Source organism: Aspergillus foveolatus (genome assembly GCF_047715535.1).
Source record: "Aspergillus foveolatus strain CBS 279.81 unplaced genomic scaffold BDW70scaffold_38, whole genome shotgun sequence".
Lineage (NCBI taxonomy): Eukaryota > Fungi > Ascomycota > Eurotiomycetes > Eurotiales > Aspergillaceae > Aspergillus > Aspergillus foveolatus.
This window is the reverse complement of record NW_027396102.1, coordinates 90,833-105,826: the sequence shown is the minus strand read 5'-3', so window position 1 is coordinate 105,826 and position 14,994 is coordinate 90,833. Positions and strand designations below refer to the sequence as shown.

The following is a 14,994-nucleotide window of genomic DNA, read 5'->3' as shown; positions in this document are numbered from 1 at the left end:
GTTGAGAAATAAGACCTGCTGATCTTCCTTAATATTGCACTGTGGACTATAATACCTTTCCCTATTCATTCCACGCTCGAAACTGAACGTTCATGGCCTCTTTCAGAATATAGGAGGAATAATAACCCCTAGCAATGTGTACCGCAACGATGCCGTCCTCTTCTGGCTGTGGTTGTGCAGGTGTGACAGCTACTATGTGGCCTGCGCAAGGAGGCAGTTTCACCCTTTAGTATGAAGCTCGTACAAAGGCAGATCCGATAATTTGCAGCCTGCAGATTTGGTGAAGAGCTGGCTTGAGTACGGCTAAACGGACAAGAAGCCCTATACTATACACCTAGTGGTCATATTTAGTAGTTGATAACGAAATATCATATATACTGTGCTTAAAGATAGGCGCTGCTGCAATAGGAAGTTTTACACTCAAAGCGTTGCGCCTCCGGAAAGAGTATCGAATATAACAAACTCATAACAAACTCATTCAGATTACGATCTTAAAGTAAACCGGGTCCTATTGCATTACAGTATATACAATCTAGGAGCAGAGTGGCGCTAGTCCAGCAGCTGGAGATCGAAATGATTAGACAGAAAGCATGTAAATAGGAACGATAGATATAGTCAAGCCAAGCGCCTGTACTCCCCCGTACAAGTCCCCGGCTATAATGTGGGTATAAGGGGTATGCCCATTACATCGTGAATGTTAGTACATAGTGGGACCGGGGGAAGAATGGTAAGAATGGATGATAGATAGAATGAGAGGGATGGGGTATATAAACTGGATTAATGGAAAGGTTTAGTAAAGGTGCCTTAGGCACGGATTAGAAACGACCACCGCTGGGCATAGGGCCGTCATCCGCGCCGGCGGCACCTCCTGTAAGAAGACTGAGTCCCAGGTTTCCCGCGACACCCCACATGCCAATTCTCCAGCCCCGATAGAGGCCATGGAGGCCCTGACCTTGCCGCTTGCGGTGTGGAACGGGCTTCCCGAGGAGTTCGTGGGCGCGTTGAGCTTCTGGGCTAGGCTGGACGCCTTCTTCGTAGACAATGCTCCACATCGTACCGATGACCCCGCGGTAAGTTTGTGGTGTAGGCACAATGGTTTCGACATCTGCGGCAACGGCCGCGGCATCTGACGTCGTGGAATGGACGGAGCCAGCGCAGTTCTGGCGGATGCTTGGAGAGGTGAATGTAGCGATCTGTGCGCGACGAAGGACGGTTTCGAGGGGGAAGCGAACAGCTAGCTCTAAGCCGGAGCCGATGAAGCTGAATAAATTCCAAGAGGACGGGTGTAGGACGGGGTCGAGAGAAAGGTACGATTTGAGAATCAACGGAGTGCTAGCGGTAATCAAGTTTGGCAGACTCGAATGGAGGATGGTGATTGGAATCAGGTGCGGGGGAATAGTGTAGTTGGAAGTTGGGATCTGACGGATGGCGCGCAGAAGAGAGCGAGGGCCATGAGTGACGGGAGTTAAGATGAGATAGGTGCGAGCCGTGTCAATTGGCGATAGGAGCATGGCCGACAGGGAAGAGGAGATAAAGGAGAGGATTAGGGTAGCCATCGGAGAAGTTGAGGTCAGGATATCGCTGGCCATGGACGTGGTAATGTCATCCTCCGGTAGCCCCACAATGGCGGACAGCAGACTCCGGATAAATGTGTTTAGAGTAGGAAGGAGTAGAGAATAAATAAATGTTGCGTTGGTCGCCTTCCAGGGTGATGTTGGGCCGCTGGTTGTCCACAGCTGAGAGAGTACCTCCATCAACGAGGAGGGGTTCTTGATGGTGAAGGCATGCCGGGAAGCGGATTTGGAGAACGAGGAACTCGCGATATAACCGCTTCGATCGGTGATGCGATGACGAGGCTTAGGTGTACGTCGGGTAGACGGTGATGGGGCTGTAGGCGCTGCAGAGGTGAAGTAACTGCTCTCATCGTCAGATGAAAGGTCCTATATATTTGTTAACAGAGCTCCTGTCCACCACCTGGAAAAGTACCCACTTCTTCATCCTCATCGGAACCTATATCGTCGTAGGAATCATTTCTACTGCCTCTACCCGATCTGTACCGGTCGCCCTTGGGAAATTGTCCCGTTGAGGAGTCGTCGGGAACAACATATGCCTGGAGTATCGTCTTTGCGACGTCAAACGGCTGCGCCGTTAGGACATTGGTATACCGCCGAATCGCACTATCCAGAGCATCCCGAACCCAGCCAGATACAGACGGCGAGCTCTCAAGGTAGTCGGAATAGTCTAAATCCGGGAGCAGGTCGCGTGCGGAGCCTCCGAATACCTGGGCAGATGAAGCATTCGGAGGCGAGGAGAACGCGGCGTCTTGGCCGAGTCCGATCGAGGGAGGGACGTAATAAGGACGGAGGGGGTTTGGTCCGTCACGAGTGGACATGTTGAATGCGAAACTATTGTTTTTATCGTATCGCAGTGATTGGCGAGAGGCAGCGGAGTATAAGGAAGAGAAGAAAGGTGAAGTCGTGAAAAGACCGGGATGCCGCTTTCGCTCGGGATTTTTATTTCCCTGCTTCTTGCTTTTTTGCCTCTTGACTCTTCACCAAAGCAACGGCTCAGCCCGCCTTTCCTATTGAACTTTACATTTATATCAACAGCTACCTAACATATTCTTCGCTTAAATGACATTCTGGAAAGAGGGCAGTTTAAACCTGCTGCGTCATGCTGCCGCTGGTGAGCGCACATGCCGTTCGCAATCAGCTCGGTTTGTGAGCTATTCGTCGCGAGCCCAACGCATTCCCTGGTCCAGTCGGATGCCCATAAATACAGCAAAGACGCCATTTTCCCGAAAGCAATTGCTCTGGAAGCAAGTTGACACACCTCGGAGCTTCTCCGCCACGACGGGAACGCAACACGGCCATATTACGCCCCCGAAACCTGGGGAGGAGTGAGTCACGATGTTTCTCCCATATTTTCATTGCAAGGACGCTGATCGGCTAGAATCAACGTATCCTTTATTGATAAGGACGGCGAAAAGTTCGACTTCCAGGTGTCCGAGGGGGACAACTTGTTGGACATTGCGCAAGCAAACGATCTAGAGATGGAAGGTTTGAATGATGCCTCTTCACCCAGGTTCTCTTACGGATAGTGACTCAGGAATCCTATAGGTGCTTGCGGTGGCTCGTGCGCGTGCTCGACATGTCATGTTATCGTGGAGGACCCCGAAATGTTTGACAAGATGGAGGAGCCCTCAGACGACGAGAACGACATGCTCGATTTGGCGTTTGGTTTGACAGAAACGTCGCGACTAGGATGCCAGGTGCAGATGAGCAAGGAACTGGACGGATTGGTGGTGCGACTGCCTTCAATGACCCGGAACCTGCAGGCGAGCGACTTCCAAGTGAAGAATTAAATTAGGGCTTCTTGCGAGACATGTATCATTAACGGTCAAATATACAGCGGACGTAAGTTGAGTAGATGTAATATAATAGGGTATTCGATCTCCATATCAGCCATTTTAACGGGACAAGAAGTCGGTCTAATAAACTGTACATAACTTTTGACCCATGATACCATTAACGCCGTGGATATAACCAATGCCAGTACAACGACCGTCAAGCTTCCTCGATGTTGAGCGACTTCCCCTTCTTGCCGTTGATCAATTCCAAAAACCCCTGCTTGCTGACCTGGTTAACTGCCTTCTCCCGCTCGCCAATTCCGACTGTGCCCTTCTTCCTCTCTTCCTTGGCAGCCTCTTCACCACGTACCTGCGCGGCACGAACGGCATTAAACAGTTTCACCACTCCGCGCTGTGCGATTTTGCGCAACCGCTTCTCCTCCTCTGCCACAGCACCGGCCTGGCCCGTCGAAATACCCCGAACATCACGAACGCGGCCCCTGTCCAACTCCTCCTTCTTTTCAGCACGTAGCTTAGCCCGTGCCGCATTGTCCAGCTTCTCTTCCGCGATTTGAGAGGTGATTTGTGTGACGGTTTTGCTGCGCGATAGGACAGGATCTGCACGGGCAGAGGTTGGTAATTTCGTCGCAAGGATCTTCGAGATGGAAGTAGAGAATGCCGTAGGGTCATTGCGTTTAGGAACTGTCCTCTTTCCTATAGCACCGGTTGGTCTAGAGTCATCGGAATGAGCATCATCGTCTGTATCGTCGTCCGCATCGGAGTCGTCGTTGGACGCGGACTCTTCGTCCTTGTCGCTTGAAGAATCTTCTTGAGGTTCTGGTTTCTTTGTTTCCTTGCTTTTCGTTTGCTTTTGTTGCTTGCGAGCTAGCTCCTCTGTTTCCTCGTCGGAATCCGCAAGATCAACTGCTTTGAAGTCGGCGGGTTCGTCGTCGGCCTCGTCGGAGCTGCTGTGATATTCGCGCTGCTTCCTGAATTTCTTGTTCGGGCGGCCCGTTTTGCCCTGAAAGCCCTCAAGAACCTTCCGCTTCTTCTGACTTGTCGTAAGCGGCATCTTGAAACTCAGCAATATCGAATTCGTCGAGGTGCCCTGTGAATTGCAAAGATTGTGAAGCCTGAACTTTTTCTGTTGCGGGCGGAAAACGGTCGCGGGCGCTGATTGGCTATGGGGTTAACGTTGGCCTTTTCGGGCTCTCCTTCGCACTCTCCTTCTTCAACTACTATGCTTTCGCCGGATCTTGTCGTGTGAATTCCTTTTGATCAATAAGACTTGTACTACCAGGGTCCGTCACAATGGTTCTTCAGGATCTGGGGCGGCGAATCAACGCCGCCGTCAATGACTTGACTCGCTCTCCTAATTTGGACGAAAAGGTACGCCCCGCCTACGTATACGATAACTGAAAGATGCTGATTTTAGGAGTAAAGGCCTTCGAAGAGATGCTAAAGGAGATCTGCGCCGCCCTTCTCTCTGCGGACGTCAACGTTCGTCTTGTTCAGTCACTCCGCAAATCTATCAAAGCCAGCGTCAACTTCGCCTCCCTCCCTGCAGCCGTGAACAAGAAACGAGTGATTCAAAAGGCCGTCTTCGATGAGCTCGTAGCCTTGGTCAACCCACATGCAGAGCCATTTCGCCCTAAGAAAGGCCGATCAAATGTCATAATGTTCGTCGGTCTGCAGGGTGCAGGTAAAACGACAACTTGTACCAAGCTTGCCCGACACTATCAAATGCGCGGATTCAAGACGGCTCTTGTTTGTGCAGACACTTTTCGAGCTGGTGCTTTCGATCAACTGAAGCAGAACGCGACAAAAGCTAAGATTCCGTACTACGGTAGCTTAACACAAACCGACCCGGCTGTCGTAGCAGCGGAGGGTGTAGCCAAGTTCAAGAAGGAGCGATTTGAGATTATTATTGTTGATACCAGTGGTCGTCACAAGCAGGAAGAACAGCTGTTTACGGAAATGACCCAAATCCAGACGGCGGTGACGCCTGACCAGACTATTCTTGTGTTGGATGGAACAATTGGACAAGCTGCGGAGGTGCAATCATCAGCCTTTAAAGCCACTGCAGATTTCGGGGCTATCATCATCACAAAGACTGATGGTCATGCAGCAGGTGGAGGTGCTATCTCTGCAGTCGCAGCCACTCATACCCCTATTATATTTCTTGGAACTGGTGAGCATATGATGGATTTGGAGCGTTTCGAACCCAAAGCATTTATCCAGAAGCTTCTTGGTATGGGTGACATGGCGGGCTTAGTCGAGCACGTTCAGGCCGTAACGAAGGACTCAGCCGCTGCTAAGGAAACCTACAAGCATATCGCTGAAGGTATTTATACCCTCCGCGACTTCCGTGAAAACATTACATCAATCATGAAGATGGGCCCGCTGTCGAAGCTTTCCGGTATGATCCCTGGTCTGTCAAATCTTACCGCCGGCCTTGACGATGAGGACGGCTCCATGAAACTGCGTCGCATGATCTATATCTTTGACAGCATGTCAGCCGTCGAATTGGACAGCGACGGCAAGATCTTTGACACACAGCCGAGCCGAATGGTTCGTATTGCCCATGGCAGTGGCACGTCAGTACGCGAAGTTGAGGATCTCCTGTCACAACACCGCATGATGGCCGGGATGGCGAAGCGCGTCGGTGGCCAGAAGAAGCAAATGCAACGAGCACAGAACATGCTTAAGGGTGGCAACAAGGATCAACAGCTTGCTGCTATGCAGAAGCGGATGGCCTCGATGGGTGGAGCTGGTGGCATGGGCGGCATGCCCGGAATGGGCGATATGGCGAAGATGATGCAGATGCTGCAGGGCCAAGGAGGCGGCGGCGGCGGTGGAGGTGGGCTGCCAGGTCTTGGTGGTATGGACTTGCAGTCGATGATGAGCCAGATGAGTGGGCTGATGGGTGGTATGGGAGGTGGTGGAAGGGGACGGGGACGGTAGTCCAGTTTGGCCTTGTTTTTATTGATAATGATTTAATTCCTTCCGTGTTCTGATTTTGATGAAGGCTGTTTATCTTCGCATGGGAGGCGTTCGGCGCATATCTAGTCTGTCTTTTTTGTTGTATCCCAGAAACATCCTCACGCGATCGCATTCTTGTACATTTATTTTATCCAAATCGAACCAACAAAACGACTTTTACACGTACTCATCGCCGCGTTTGTCACTATATTTTCCCAAACTCAAACGACCCAATCCTTATTGGCATGTTCAACCCTCATTACATCCCACCCAAACACTCTCCTAGCAATGACATCCACCCACCCATCGACCGTCTTGTCAACCAAAACTTCCCCAGGGGGAAGCAATGCACCCGCAACCGAAGTTCCCGCTGCCGCATCCGCCGACACAGCAGGTTCTTCAGCTTCCGAAGTCAACGCCAATGGCACACTTAGCCTGTACTTCCAAACCATGTTCTCATCGACATAGAGCGAATATGTAAGGACAGAGCTTGGCACACCATCCACAACACCATCTTCTATCTCCACGAGGCCAAACTTCGTGTTCCCATCGGGAAGGTACTTAATGGGAACGTCATCCGGGCCAGACTGGTAGTATGTGCGGACAGGAACGTAAAACATACTCAATGGGCCGGTGCAGAATTCAACAAGGTCCTCGCCGGATTCGAGGACTTCCTGGTTCTGAATACGGGGTGATTGAGATTCGGTGTCGACGAGTGGGTCATATTCGGGAACTGTAGGGAATCGCGTAGCGGCAAACTCGTGTCTGTCGCCGGAGAGAAGAACGACTCGAATATTCAGGGCCCGTTGCGCGGCGCGCATGGCGTCGAAGACGACGCGACGCTCGGAGAGGAAGCCGCCCCATGTGTCTGCCGTGCCGGCGTGCCAGTTCCGAGTGAAAGGAACGCTGGAGGAGACGATCTTCCAGCGGACGTGTGGAGGTTCCGGGCGGGCGAGGAAGGATAGTAGGGCATTGAGTTGGGCTTTGCCAAGGATTGTCTCGTCTTCCGGGGAGCGGTAGGAGCGGGTATCCAGAAGGAAGAAGGCAGCAGGGCCGTTGGTGAACATCGTATACGAGTGCTTGGTGTTCTCCGTTGTGACGTCTGGAGCAGGGGGGTTCACGGAGGCGTGGTAATGCACGTAGGGGTCAATAGCAGCTGGGTAGGGGGGTGTACTATTGCCGTGTTTCCAGTCATTTGCAATCTCATGGTCGTCAAGAGTGTGAATCCATGGGAGGTTGGCCGCTGACCAGGTCCAGGAGGGGGATGAGTAAACTCGACGGTACTCGCTGCGGTAGTGGTCGACGGACGAGCCAAAGCGCCGAGGAACATCAATGTAGATGAAGTCGCCTAGAAAGAGCATGAATGATGGAAGGCGGGGAAGCGACGAGACGGCCGAGGTCATCTTCTCGAGACCCGGGATACGCAGCGGATGACGCCGGGGGTCGTAGGGGAAATTGGGCTTCATGCAGCTGGAGGTTAGGAAACTGAGCCTATTGGCGGCGGAGGAATCAGGATCGGGACTGGTGATGAAGAAACCGGTCTGATTGTTGGACAGAGCATAATGATAAGACGAGGAAGGACTCAGATTCGTGAATGTCACAGTGGTCGTGTAATCCGTTGACTCGTCCAGAGCGTCGATTGTGGCTGCGTGGATCCAAGAGGTAGGATCGCTATCCTCATTCTGGGCTTCTTTGTAGGAGACACTCAAGGGCAGCAGACTCGCGTCAGGCTCTCGAAAGAGTAGCTCGGCGGTATTATGTGTAATATATCCTACGCGTGAGAAGCGCAGGCCAGCGGTAGGATATAGGATGAAGCCGCGCAGGAGAAAGTCCGCCGTAAACAGACCGCAAAGGAGGTTGATCAGGACGGTGATGCGCGTAGCCCACGACTGGCGGCTAGGCACTCCAGTAAGAAGAGTCTTGATAATGCCATTGTTACTCTTCTTAGATGAGGAGAAGTACAGAGAGGTCAGATAGACGGCGAGAGAGGTAAAGATTACGGGAACGAAAGCATGGCCGGGGGCCTGGGACTTCAAGTCAGCACTTGTGCGGGGTGGAGTGGGAGACGGAGATAGACCCAGCGAAGGAAAAGGAAGGTGGCTAGACGGAGAAGAAAGGAGCTGGAGCTGGTCAACATGATTCCACCTATCTACATCTCATGTGCGAGCGCGAAAATAAATAAGAAGAAAGGAGCTGGAAGGCCAAGGCGGAGAGAATAGCCTCGACAGTCATATGATGTCATTCGGGTATAGCTTCAACCTATCCCGATCGGGACACCAGCAATTCCCTCGCTATTCGCAATACTTTATTCATCCCCATATTCAATGACATCTGTGCTGCCCATTCCCATGGCTGTTCTAGCCGCCCGGGCATTGAATTGAAGTACTCCCAGCCCATGACGCCGCCAAAATTTGGAAACTGTTCCACCAACGCTGCTAGCACAGGCCCTATTACCTCTTGCGGCACATACCCCTGCGACCCATTGGCCGGATTGGTCAAGAGGCCGTAGACAATCCTGGCCGGAGACCAGCCTTGCGCCACAATAGCCGCATACATGCGGGGATCGTCCGCTGGACCCCAGCCATTGTAAAACTGAGTATTGTACCACGCAATGCTACCGGCGCGCTGCTGCTCCAATAGGCGATAGTCAAAGCCAGACAGATTCCCGATTCCCAGTAGGGCCGCTGCCACCGGGGCGAGGGTGATAATAAACCTCTCGCCCAGATCAGCCTTGAGCCGGTCAATAAGACGCACGATGCCGGCAAGCGACATGGGCTCCTCGACGTCCAGATCGATTCCATCCAGGCCATGACGGCGTATCATGCCCAGAAGAGGGACGTAGTACTGCTCAAATTGAGCCTCGTCACCATCTAAACAGGTAAAGGTGCCTGGGGCGGCACCGCCAAGCATGCCCATCACCTTAATGCCGCTCGCTTGCAAGATAGAGACTTCGGCCCATAGCTGGTCGTACATGGGATGATCGGGAGGATCATTGTTGAGCGTGATGTGGTTGGGATTGGGAGCGTTGAGATGGAACGCGGCGAGGATGACATGGGTGGTGCCAGTGTTATTGTTGAGCAAGGGCAGCATAGAAACATAGGGCCCTCGGTCTGGATGCAGTGTCTGATGATAAAGCACAATGCGATGCGGGTAAGAAGGAGGAGGAGGGATGGGAGGCATCTTTCCTTGTTTGTTCGTACAAAGTGTCTATCTGTGAGGGGTGAGTAGAATCTTGAGAAGCAGAGGGGTAAGGCGAGCAGCCCTAAAACCCTAACATAGTATCAGAACAAACTGTAACTCGAAAACAATCTATACTGTAGAATATAACCACTTATTTATAATACAGATTGGAATAATAATGTCCTTCCAACAACAACGACCAGTTTTAGAGGTGGAACCCGACGATGTACACATAAAGCGGCGATTACGCTAACCAGATCGAGCATATTATCAACAGTGGACTGCAGCCTGAAATCTGAGGCATGCAGCGCGTCGCGTTTCACCCGCTTCGGCTTCATCGACTTCACTCCATCACTTATACGACGGTTGACTTTCCAGTACTTATCGGCGACATCCAAGCTTTGTTTGACGACCCATGTAAGCGGTGTTTGCCTACTATGGCCGATACAACATCCCATGATACTGTCGGCGCATCCACTCTGGCCGCTCCCTACTTTTCTTCATCCTCGCCTTCCCCTTCAGAGCACCCGCCGATTGATTCGCCTGACCGTCTCCCGAGTCCAGTCAGTAGCCCTGGGGCCCGTTCTCCATCTGGCTCACCTCCATCCCATCGTGAGGCTTCCCTTGAGCGTGCGGCTTTGGAACTCGATGCGCGTCTCGCCCAGTATACCGTTGACTTCAGCCAATTCCCCAGCACACATGCGGACGACGGTCTAGATGAACAACAAGAGATAGAAGATGAACCGGACAAGTTATCAGTTGTCGGTGGTCCTGAGGATTTTACTGCAAACTTGGAACGATATCTCCTTGGCGAGGACGACTCGATAAATCAAGATAATGATGATGAGGACAAGGACCAGGGGCAGCCACAGGAGGAGTCGAAGCGCGAGACGGAACCGCTGCAGCCTCACGATAAACCAGCGCGACCAGATAGCGGCCAGTCGAATCAACCAGCGGTGGAGGACGAGGCGGAACTGGGCGAGTACAGCGAATTCGGGCTTCCCGACGACATGTCTACGCCGTCGCATTTTCTCCGCCGTAATGTGGCTCCTACCAAAGACATTGCTCATCTTGAAGATATTGAGGAGAGTCCGAATGATGAGCTGAGTCCGGCAGCAACACCGACTGTTCGGAAGTTCAAATCACAGACTAACCAAGATGTGAAACAAGCAGATGAGGATCTACGGCGTCAGATTGCAGAGCTGACTCAGGCTGTAAAGGAGCGCGATGAGCAGTTGGAAAGGAACCGCGACCGCGTTATCGAAGCGGCGTCCGCAGGGGAAGAGGTCACGCACTTGCGAGCCGAGTTACAGAGAAAGACCGCCCTGCTGGAGGATATGCAAGAGAGTCATGCAGAGAGGGTCATAGCCAGAAGATCTTCACTCAATGCGTCTGAATTTCGGGCCCTCCAGAAACAGATTGCTGATATGCAGAAAGACCTGCACAGCCGTAGTTCCCATGCTGATATTGATACCGAGCGTCTGGAGACCATTTCATTGCTGCGCCAACAACTATCGCTGACCCAAGAGCAATTGGAAAAGCGCAATGCCGTGCTGGATGATACCATTGCTAGTTTGAAACAAGTCACAGTGTCGAAAGAGCAGCAGCTCCACGAAAAGGACGCTGAGATTGACAGACTCCGCAGTCAGGTTGACGCCCAACGCGCGGAGATTGAGAGACTCGAAACGGATGTCGCCGAAACGCATCGTGAATACCGAGCGCTTGAAGACCAAATGGTTCTGCTTGAAACCAAGAACCGGCCACTAGAAGAGAAGAACAGCACGCTCGAAGCAGATTTAAATCGCGCCCAGTCTCAAGTCACAGCTCAGGAGAATGCCCTCAAAGCCATGGCAGCAGACTTGCCGACCGATACCCCTGGTGGAACGTATAGCGAAATCCTTGAACTGATTAAAGATCTGGGCCAGCCGAACACCAACCGGTCGACGAGGCCAAGGGACGGCAGCGACCAGGATCACGACCTCGAACAGATTTACGAAGAACTATCCAAACTACGTACTGAATCAAGCGAGCGAGCTGCGACGAATAAGAATTTGGAGGCCCAACTCTCGCGCGCTCATGACCAAGCCGCAGAATCTCAGCTCCTGATTCAATCCATCGAAGCAGAAAATAACCGTCTTGTTAGAAACACAGAAGAGCTCAAATCTAAGCTGGACAAGACTCTCAACGAGTTAAACCATCTCCGCACGGAACACTCCGAAGCACAAGAGACGATTACACGCCTCCAAGAAAGCCAACAAGCTCAAGCTCAAGCCCAAATCCAACAACCAAGTCCCCCCTCAACACCCCACGCAAACCCAAATACAACTTCGCTCTCTGCTCTTGAAGCAAACCACAAAGCCCAGATCACCAACCTCAAAACCGCCCATGCAACAGCCCTCTCTACTCTCCGCTCCGCCCACGCCGACTCAACTCGCAAACTCCGCGCTCTCCTCTCTGCCGCTGAAGCCCGGGAAACCGAACTCCGCTCTCTTCTCGAACAAGAGAAAGAAATCCACCGCAACAACGAAGAGAAAAAAGACGCGGAGATTCAGCGTCTTAACTCCGTCATCGCATCCAAGGACGAAACAGCCGCCGCCATGGACTTGCGCATTGCCAAGTCCGTCGAGAAGCGCGAGCGCGAGTGGGAGCGTCGCGTGGAGCTGCTGCTTAAAGAGCGCGAGAGGATGGGTAAGGCGCTTTTATGGAGTTGGGGTGAGAAGGAGCACCCTACTACCAAGGCTAAGGGAAGTATTAGCGGTAGTGGGAAGACTGCTGCCGTTTCTAGTTGTGAGACCGATAAGGAGAATATAGATGATGGAAAGAGGAGACATGGGCAGGGGCAGCCGTATAGATATAAGTATGTGAAGAAGACGTGAGTGCTGGAGAGAGTCAGACAGACTGGATTACGTTTATCTCTTCCTGCAACTCGGGATCGTTTGGGGTTGGGCGTTGGACGGTGGTTAAATTTCTTTCATTTTGATTGGGTGGTTAAGCTCAGGTGAACCTATAGCCAGGATGGTTGGCGGCTTAGGTACAGTACGGCGTCAGAGGATAATGAATATAAGATTCTTCTTGTCTTGTTCTATTTGTGGATTTACACATAAAGCGGCCCATCGGGGATTGTCGGAGATCCATGAAAGTTGTTTAGGGTTTTATACGTTTGACATTAGTTGAAATCACTGTTGGTATTTTCCGCTACGAAGCAAACAATTAACTATGGACTAAACAAGATTGATAGGTAAGAAATGTTTTACTCCCGGTTTATAACATGCTTCTAGCGACGCCCAATTCAGTTCAATAATCCTGTGTCTTACCAGGTCCCCTTCTATTGTCCATCGGCAACTCATCGATAGACGCCCCTGTTTCCCGTATACAATCCAAATGCCCCGGCACGGAAGCAATGCTCATATTACCGAACGTCGAACTGCGTGGCCGGCGGAAGCCCTGTTGTTGATACCGGTATTGATATTGATACTGGACGTCTGAAGCGTTCCTGCGGAGCTGTCGGCTGTACCGGTTATGGCCTCTGGGGCCGGGAAAGCTCTGGCTTTGCGTGTAGCGTGGGATATATGAAGCTCCGAATTGGTCCTGGCTTAGGTTTTGGCCGTGTCGGCGCGGGATGTGCACTGTGCTGCTGTTCGTCCGTGGTAAGTTGTGTTGGGAAGGTCCGAGAAGTGTGGACCAAGAACTCGGGTGAGAATTTGAATTGGGATTCATATTAAGAGGAAGGGAGGTTGCTCGTGTTGTATTTGATCTGCAATTGGTGAGGGAATTATGATCAGGAGCAGAAGCAGGTGAAATGACCTCGGGGGCCTCTGCGGAGTTCATGGTCGTTGATCTTGGGAGTGATTTGGATGTGCTATGCTCAGAGTCCTGAGTAGTTTGAAGTTGAGCGCCTTCTTTGGAAGGCGGTACTGGTGGCTCTGCTTGTGGTTCCCGAGCATCAGGCTGTCTAGAAATTGGCTCTTCTTTTTGGAGCTCCTGCTTCATGTGGTCGATGTGGGTGGTTGCCTCAGCAAGCGCACGGATTTGAGGATCGGATGACAAGGGAACGGAAACCGGTAGGGTTTTGGGGAGGAATCGGCGAAGAGATGACAGGGATGATTGGTTTCTTGTATGGGCTGGTTGCGACTGCAAAGTTGCATCTGGTAGCTCAGGGAGGGTTTGCTCTTGAGACTGGTATGTGTCTTGTGCCGTTGCGGTTGACGGCGTTCGAGAAATACTGGGCTGCAACTCTGATTGCGCGCCAGAGCTGACGGTTGTTTTTGACAGGAATACTGCTTCTGCTTCTGGGTCTGGGCTAAATCGCAAAGGTGATGTTGGGCGTATTGGGGCAGGCTGCCGAATGCTAGGCATACTTTTCGAATCACCGCTGTCATCGCTTGGTGTGATATATGGAGCTTGGCGATACGTAATATCTGGGTGTCGACAGACACAGAGAGTATCGCCCTTTAGACCCTTCTCGCTGTATAGAGTAGATGCCGAGAAGATGCTACCGTCACGACTAGAGGGCTGGTGGCTATATACACCAAGCAGGGATACGTCGTATGGGCGTTCACAAAGCTCCCTTGAGCAAAAGTAAAGACAAACAGTGATACTGGTTACCAGTTAGTAGCTATTCTAATTTGTCAAAGAATTCACTCACAAAGATAAAACAGAAACGATAACAACCGCCCGATGGAGGGCACAGCTGACGCCAACATTCAAAAAGCTACCAGTGTGCCCATCAGGAAGACAGTACGCTTGCTGTGAGACCACAACTAAGCCCGCCACACTGGCTCCCAGCCAGACTATGGTTGTCAAACGCAGGATATAGGTGCACGCGGTGTGTAGCATAGCTTTATGGCTTGAGTAATTGAGTACCCTGTTATACTGCCATGCAAGAAAGCTGTGCAATATCACAAGGGGCACAGTGAACGACGACTAGGCTGATTAGATTCGGCCAGCAATGATAAGGGTCAAATCTTACCGCTATGAGGGCGAATATCAAACTCGGCGCCATCTTCGAGTCTACCTGCTTGTTACCATAGAGGTAAAGCACGACGACCCATTCGATGAGAGATTGGAGCAATAAGATGTATAGGGAGACAAATATGACAACTTTAGTCCAGGCACCTCCTCTTCTAGGCGATATCGTCCGGTATTGCATAGTTGGCATTAGGATAGAGCGCAGGGATCAAAAGCTGTGGTCAGCCGTATGATAACAGCGCAACTACCACGACCACTGTTGAGAAGAGAATATATGTATGTGGAAAGATAATGATTGACAACCCTCCGATTGATGCAGCCTTCGAGAATGTTGCTTTTTTCTTTTTCTTCTTCTCTTTCTCTCTTTCACTAGATAGGACCGATAGAAAATAAAACACTGCATTCGAAAGAACGAGGACAAACACTACTAGAAGTATATATCGATCAGGTTCTAGGCGCGTCAACGCGGGCATGGGAGATCGGAATGGAGGAGCAGCGAGTACTCCCCTAGGCGG

At 51.5% G+C, this 14,994-nt stretch overlaps 7 protein-coding genes across 7 annotated transcripts; 3 read left to right on the top strand and 4 right to left on the bottom strand.

The window, feature by feature from the left end:
* Positions 1 to 707: 707 nt before the first annotated feature.
* BDW70DRAFT_79854 (mitofusin complex protein UGO1) lies at positions 708 to 2,535 on the bottom strand. The gene is made up of 2 exons (XM_073744888.1): positions 1,991 to 2,535; positions 708 to 1,940 (listed from the first exon to the last, which is right to left on the bottom strand). The coding sequence occupies exons 1-2, from the start codon at positions 2,390 to 2,392 to the stop codon at positions 816 to 818; spliced, it is 1,527 nt and encodes a 508-aa protein (XP_073594301.1). The 5' UTR covers positions 2,393 to 2,535; the 3' UTR covers positions 708 to 815.
* Position 2,536: 1 nt separating this feature from the next.
* On the top strand, positions 2,537 to 3,465 carry BDW70DRAFT_79841 (ferredoxin family 2Fe-2S iron-sulfur cluster binding protein). Its single transcript, XM_073744887.1, has 3 exons — positions 2,537 to 2,899; positions 2,953 to 3,059; positions 3,120 to 3,465. The coding sequence occupies exons 1-3, from the start codon at positions 2,634 to 2,636 to the stop codon at positions 3,362 to 3,364; spliced, it is 618 nt and encodes a 205-aa protein (XP_073594300.1). The 5' UTR covers positions 2,537 to 2,633; the 3' UTR covers positions 3,365 to 3,465.
* On the bottom strand, positions 3,466 to 4,871 carry BDW70DRAFT_79868 (rRNA-processing protein RRP15). The gene has a single exon (XM_073744889.1). The coding sequence runs from the start codon at positions 4,419 to 4,421 to the stop codon at positions 3,567 to 3,569; it is 855 nt and encodes a 284-aa protein (XP_073594299.1). The 5' UTR covers positions 4,422 to 4,871; the 3' UTR covers positions 3,466 to 3,566.
* On the top strand, positions 4,542 to 6,433 carry BDW70DRAFT_79886 (RNA-binding signal recognition particle subunit SRP54). Its single transcript, XM_073744890.1, has 2 exons — positions 4,542 to 4,738; positions 4,793 to 6,433. Exons 1-2 carry the CDS (start codon positions 4,661 to 4,663, stop codon positions 6,311 to 6,313), a joined length of 1,599 nt encoding a protein of 532 aa, XP_073594298.1. The 5' UTR covers positions 4,542 to 4,660; the 3' UTR covers positions 6,314 to 6,433.
* On the bottom strand, positions 6,323 to 8,430 carry BDW70DRAFT_139724 (alkaline phosphatase family protein). The gene is made up of 2 exons (XM_073737464.1): positions 8,409 to 8,430; positions 6,323 to 8,355 (listed from the first exon to the last, which is right to left on the bottom strand). Exon 2 carries the CDS (start codon positions 7,795 to 7,797, stop codon positions 6,553 to 6,555), a length of 1,245 nt encoding a protein of 414 aa, XP_073594297.1. The 5' UTR covers positions 7,798 to 8,355; positions 8,409 to 8,430; the 3' UTR covers positions 6,323 to 6,552.
* Positions 8,431 to 9,876: 1,446 nt separating this feature from the next.
* BDW70DRAFT_169305 (putative spindle pole body associated protein SnaD) lies at positions 9,877 to 12,593 on the top strand. The gene has a single exon (XM_073742651.1). It carries the CDS (start codon positions 9,949 to 9,951, stop codon positions 12,385 to 12,387), a length of 2,439 nt encoding a protein of 812 aa, XP_073594296.1. The 5' UTR covers positions 9,877 to 9,948; the 3' UTR covers positions 12,388 to 12,593.
* A 212-nt stretch (positions 12,594 to 12,805) lies between these two features.
* Positions 12,806 to 14,669, bottom strand: BDW70DRAFT_151576 (uncharacterized protein; the record flags this gene model as incomplete). Its single annotated transcript, XM_073739307.1, has 3 exons — positions 12,806 to 14,108; positions 14,157 to 14,434; positions 14,481 to 14,669. The coding sequence occupies 3 exons, from the start codon at positions 14,667 to 14,669 to the stop codon at positions 12,806 to 12,808; spliced, it is 1,770 nt and encodes a 589-aa protein (XP_073594295.1).
* Positions 14,670 to 14,994: the final 325 nt, after the last annotated feature.

Excerpts from the sequence above, each read along its gene's own strand:
- BDW70DRAFT_79868 (XM_073744889.1), bottom strand. The coding sequence starts at position 4,421 with ATGCCGCTTACGACAAGTCAGAAGAAGCGGAAGGTTCTTGAGGGCTTT.
- BDW70DRAFT_79854 (XM_073744888.1), bottom strand. The coding sequence starts at position 2,392 with ATGTCCACTCGTGACGGACCAAACCCCCTCCGTCCTTATTACGTCCCT. Across the intron at positions 1,941-1,990 it reads GTTCCGATGAGGATGAAGAA|GACCTTTCATCTGACGATGA; the intron begins GTGGGTACTTTT and ends ACAAATATATAG.
- BDW70DRAFT_79841 (XM_073744887.1), top strand. The coding sequence starts at position 2,634 with ATGACATTCTGGAAAGAGGGCAGTTTAAACCTGCTGCGTCATGCTGCC. Across the intron at positions 2,900-2,952 it reads CCCCCGAAACCTGGGGAGGA|AATCAACGTATCCTTTATTG; the intron begins GTGAGTCACGAT and ends CTGATCGGCTAG. Across the intron at positions 3,060-3,119 it reads AAACGATCTAGAGATGGAAG|GTGCTTGCGGTGGCTCGTGC; the intron begins GTTTGAATGATG and ends GGAATCCTATAG.
- BDW70DRAFT_79886 (XM_073744890.1), top strand. The coding sequence starts at position 4,661 with ATGGTTCTTCAGGATCTGGGGCGGCGAATCAACGCCGCCGTCAATGAC. Across the intron at positions 4,739-4,792 it reads CTCCTAATTTGGACGAAAAG|GCCTTCGAAGAGATGCTAAA; the intron begins GTACGCCCCGCC and ends TTAGGAGTAAAG.
- BDW70DRAFT_169305 (XM_073742651.1), top strand. The coding sequence starts at position 9,949 with ATGGCCGATACAACATCCCATGATACTGTCGGCGCATCCACTCTGGCC.
- BDW70DRAFT_139724 (XM_073737464.1), bottom strand. The coding sequence starts at position 7,797 with ATGAAGCCCAATTTCCCCTACGACCCCCGGCGTCATCCGCTGCGTATC.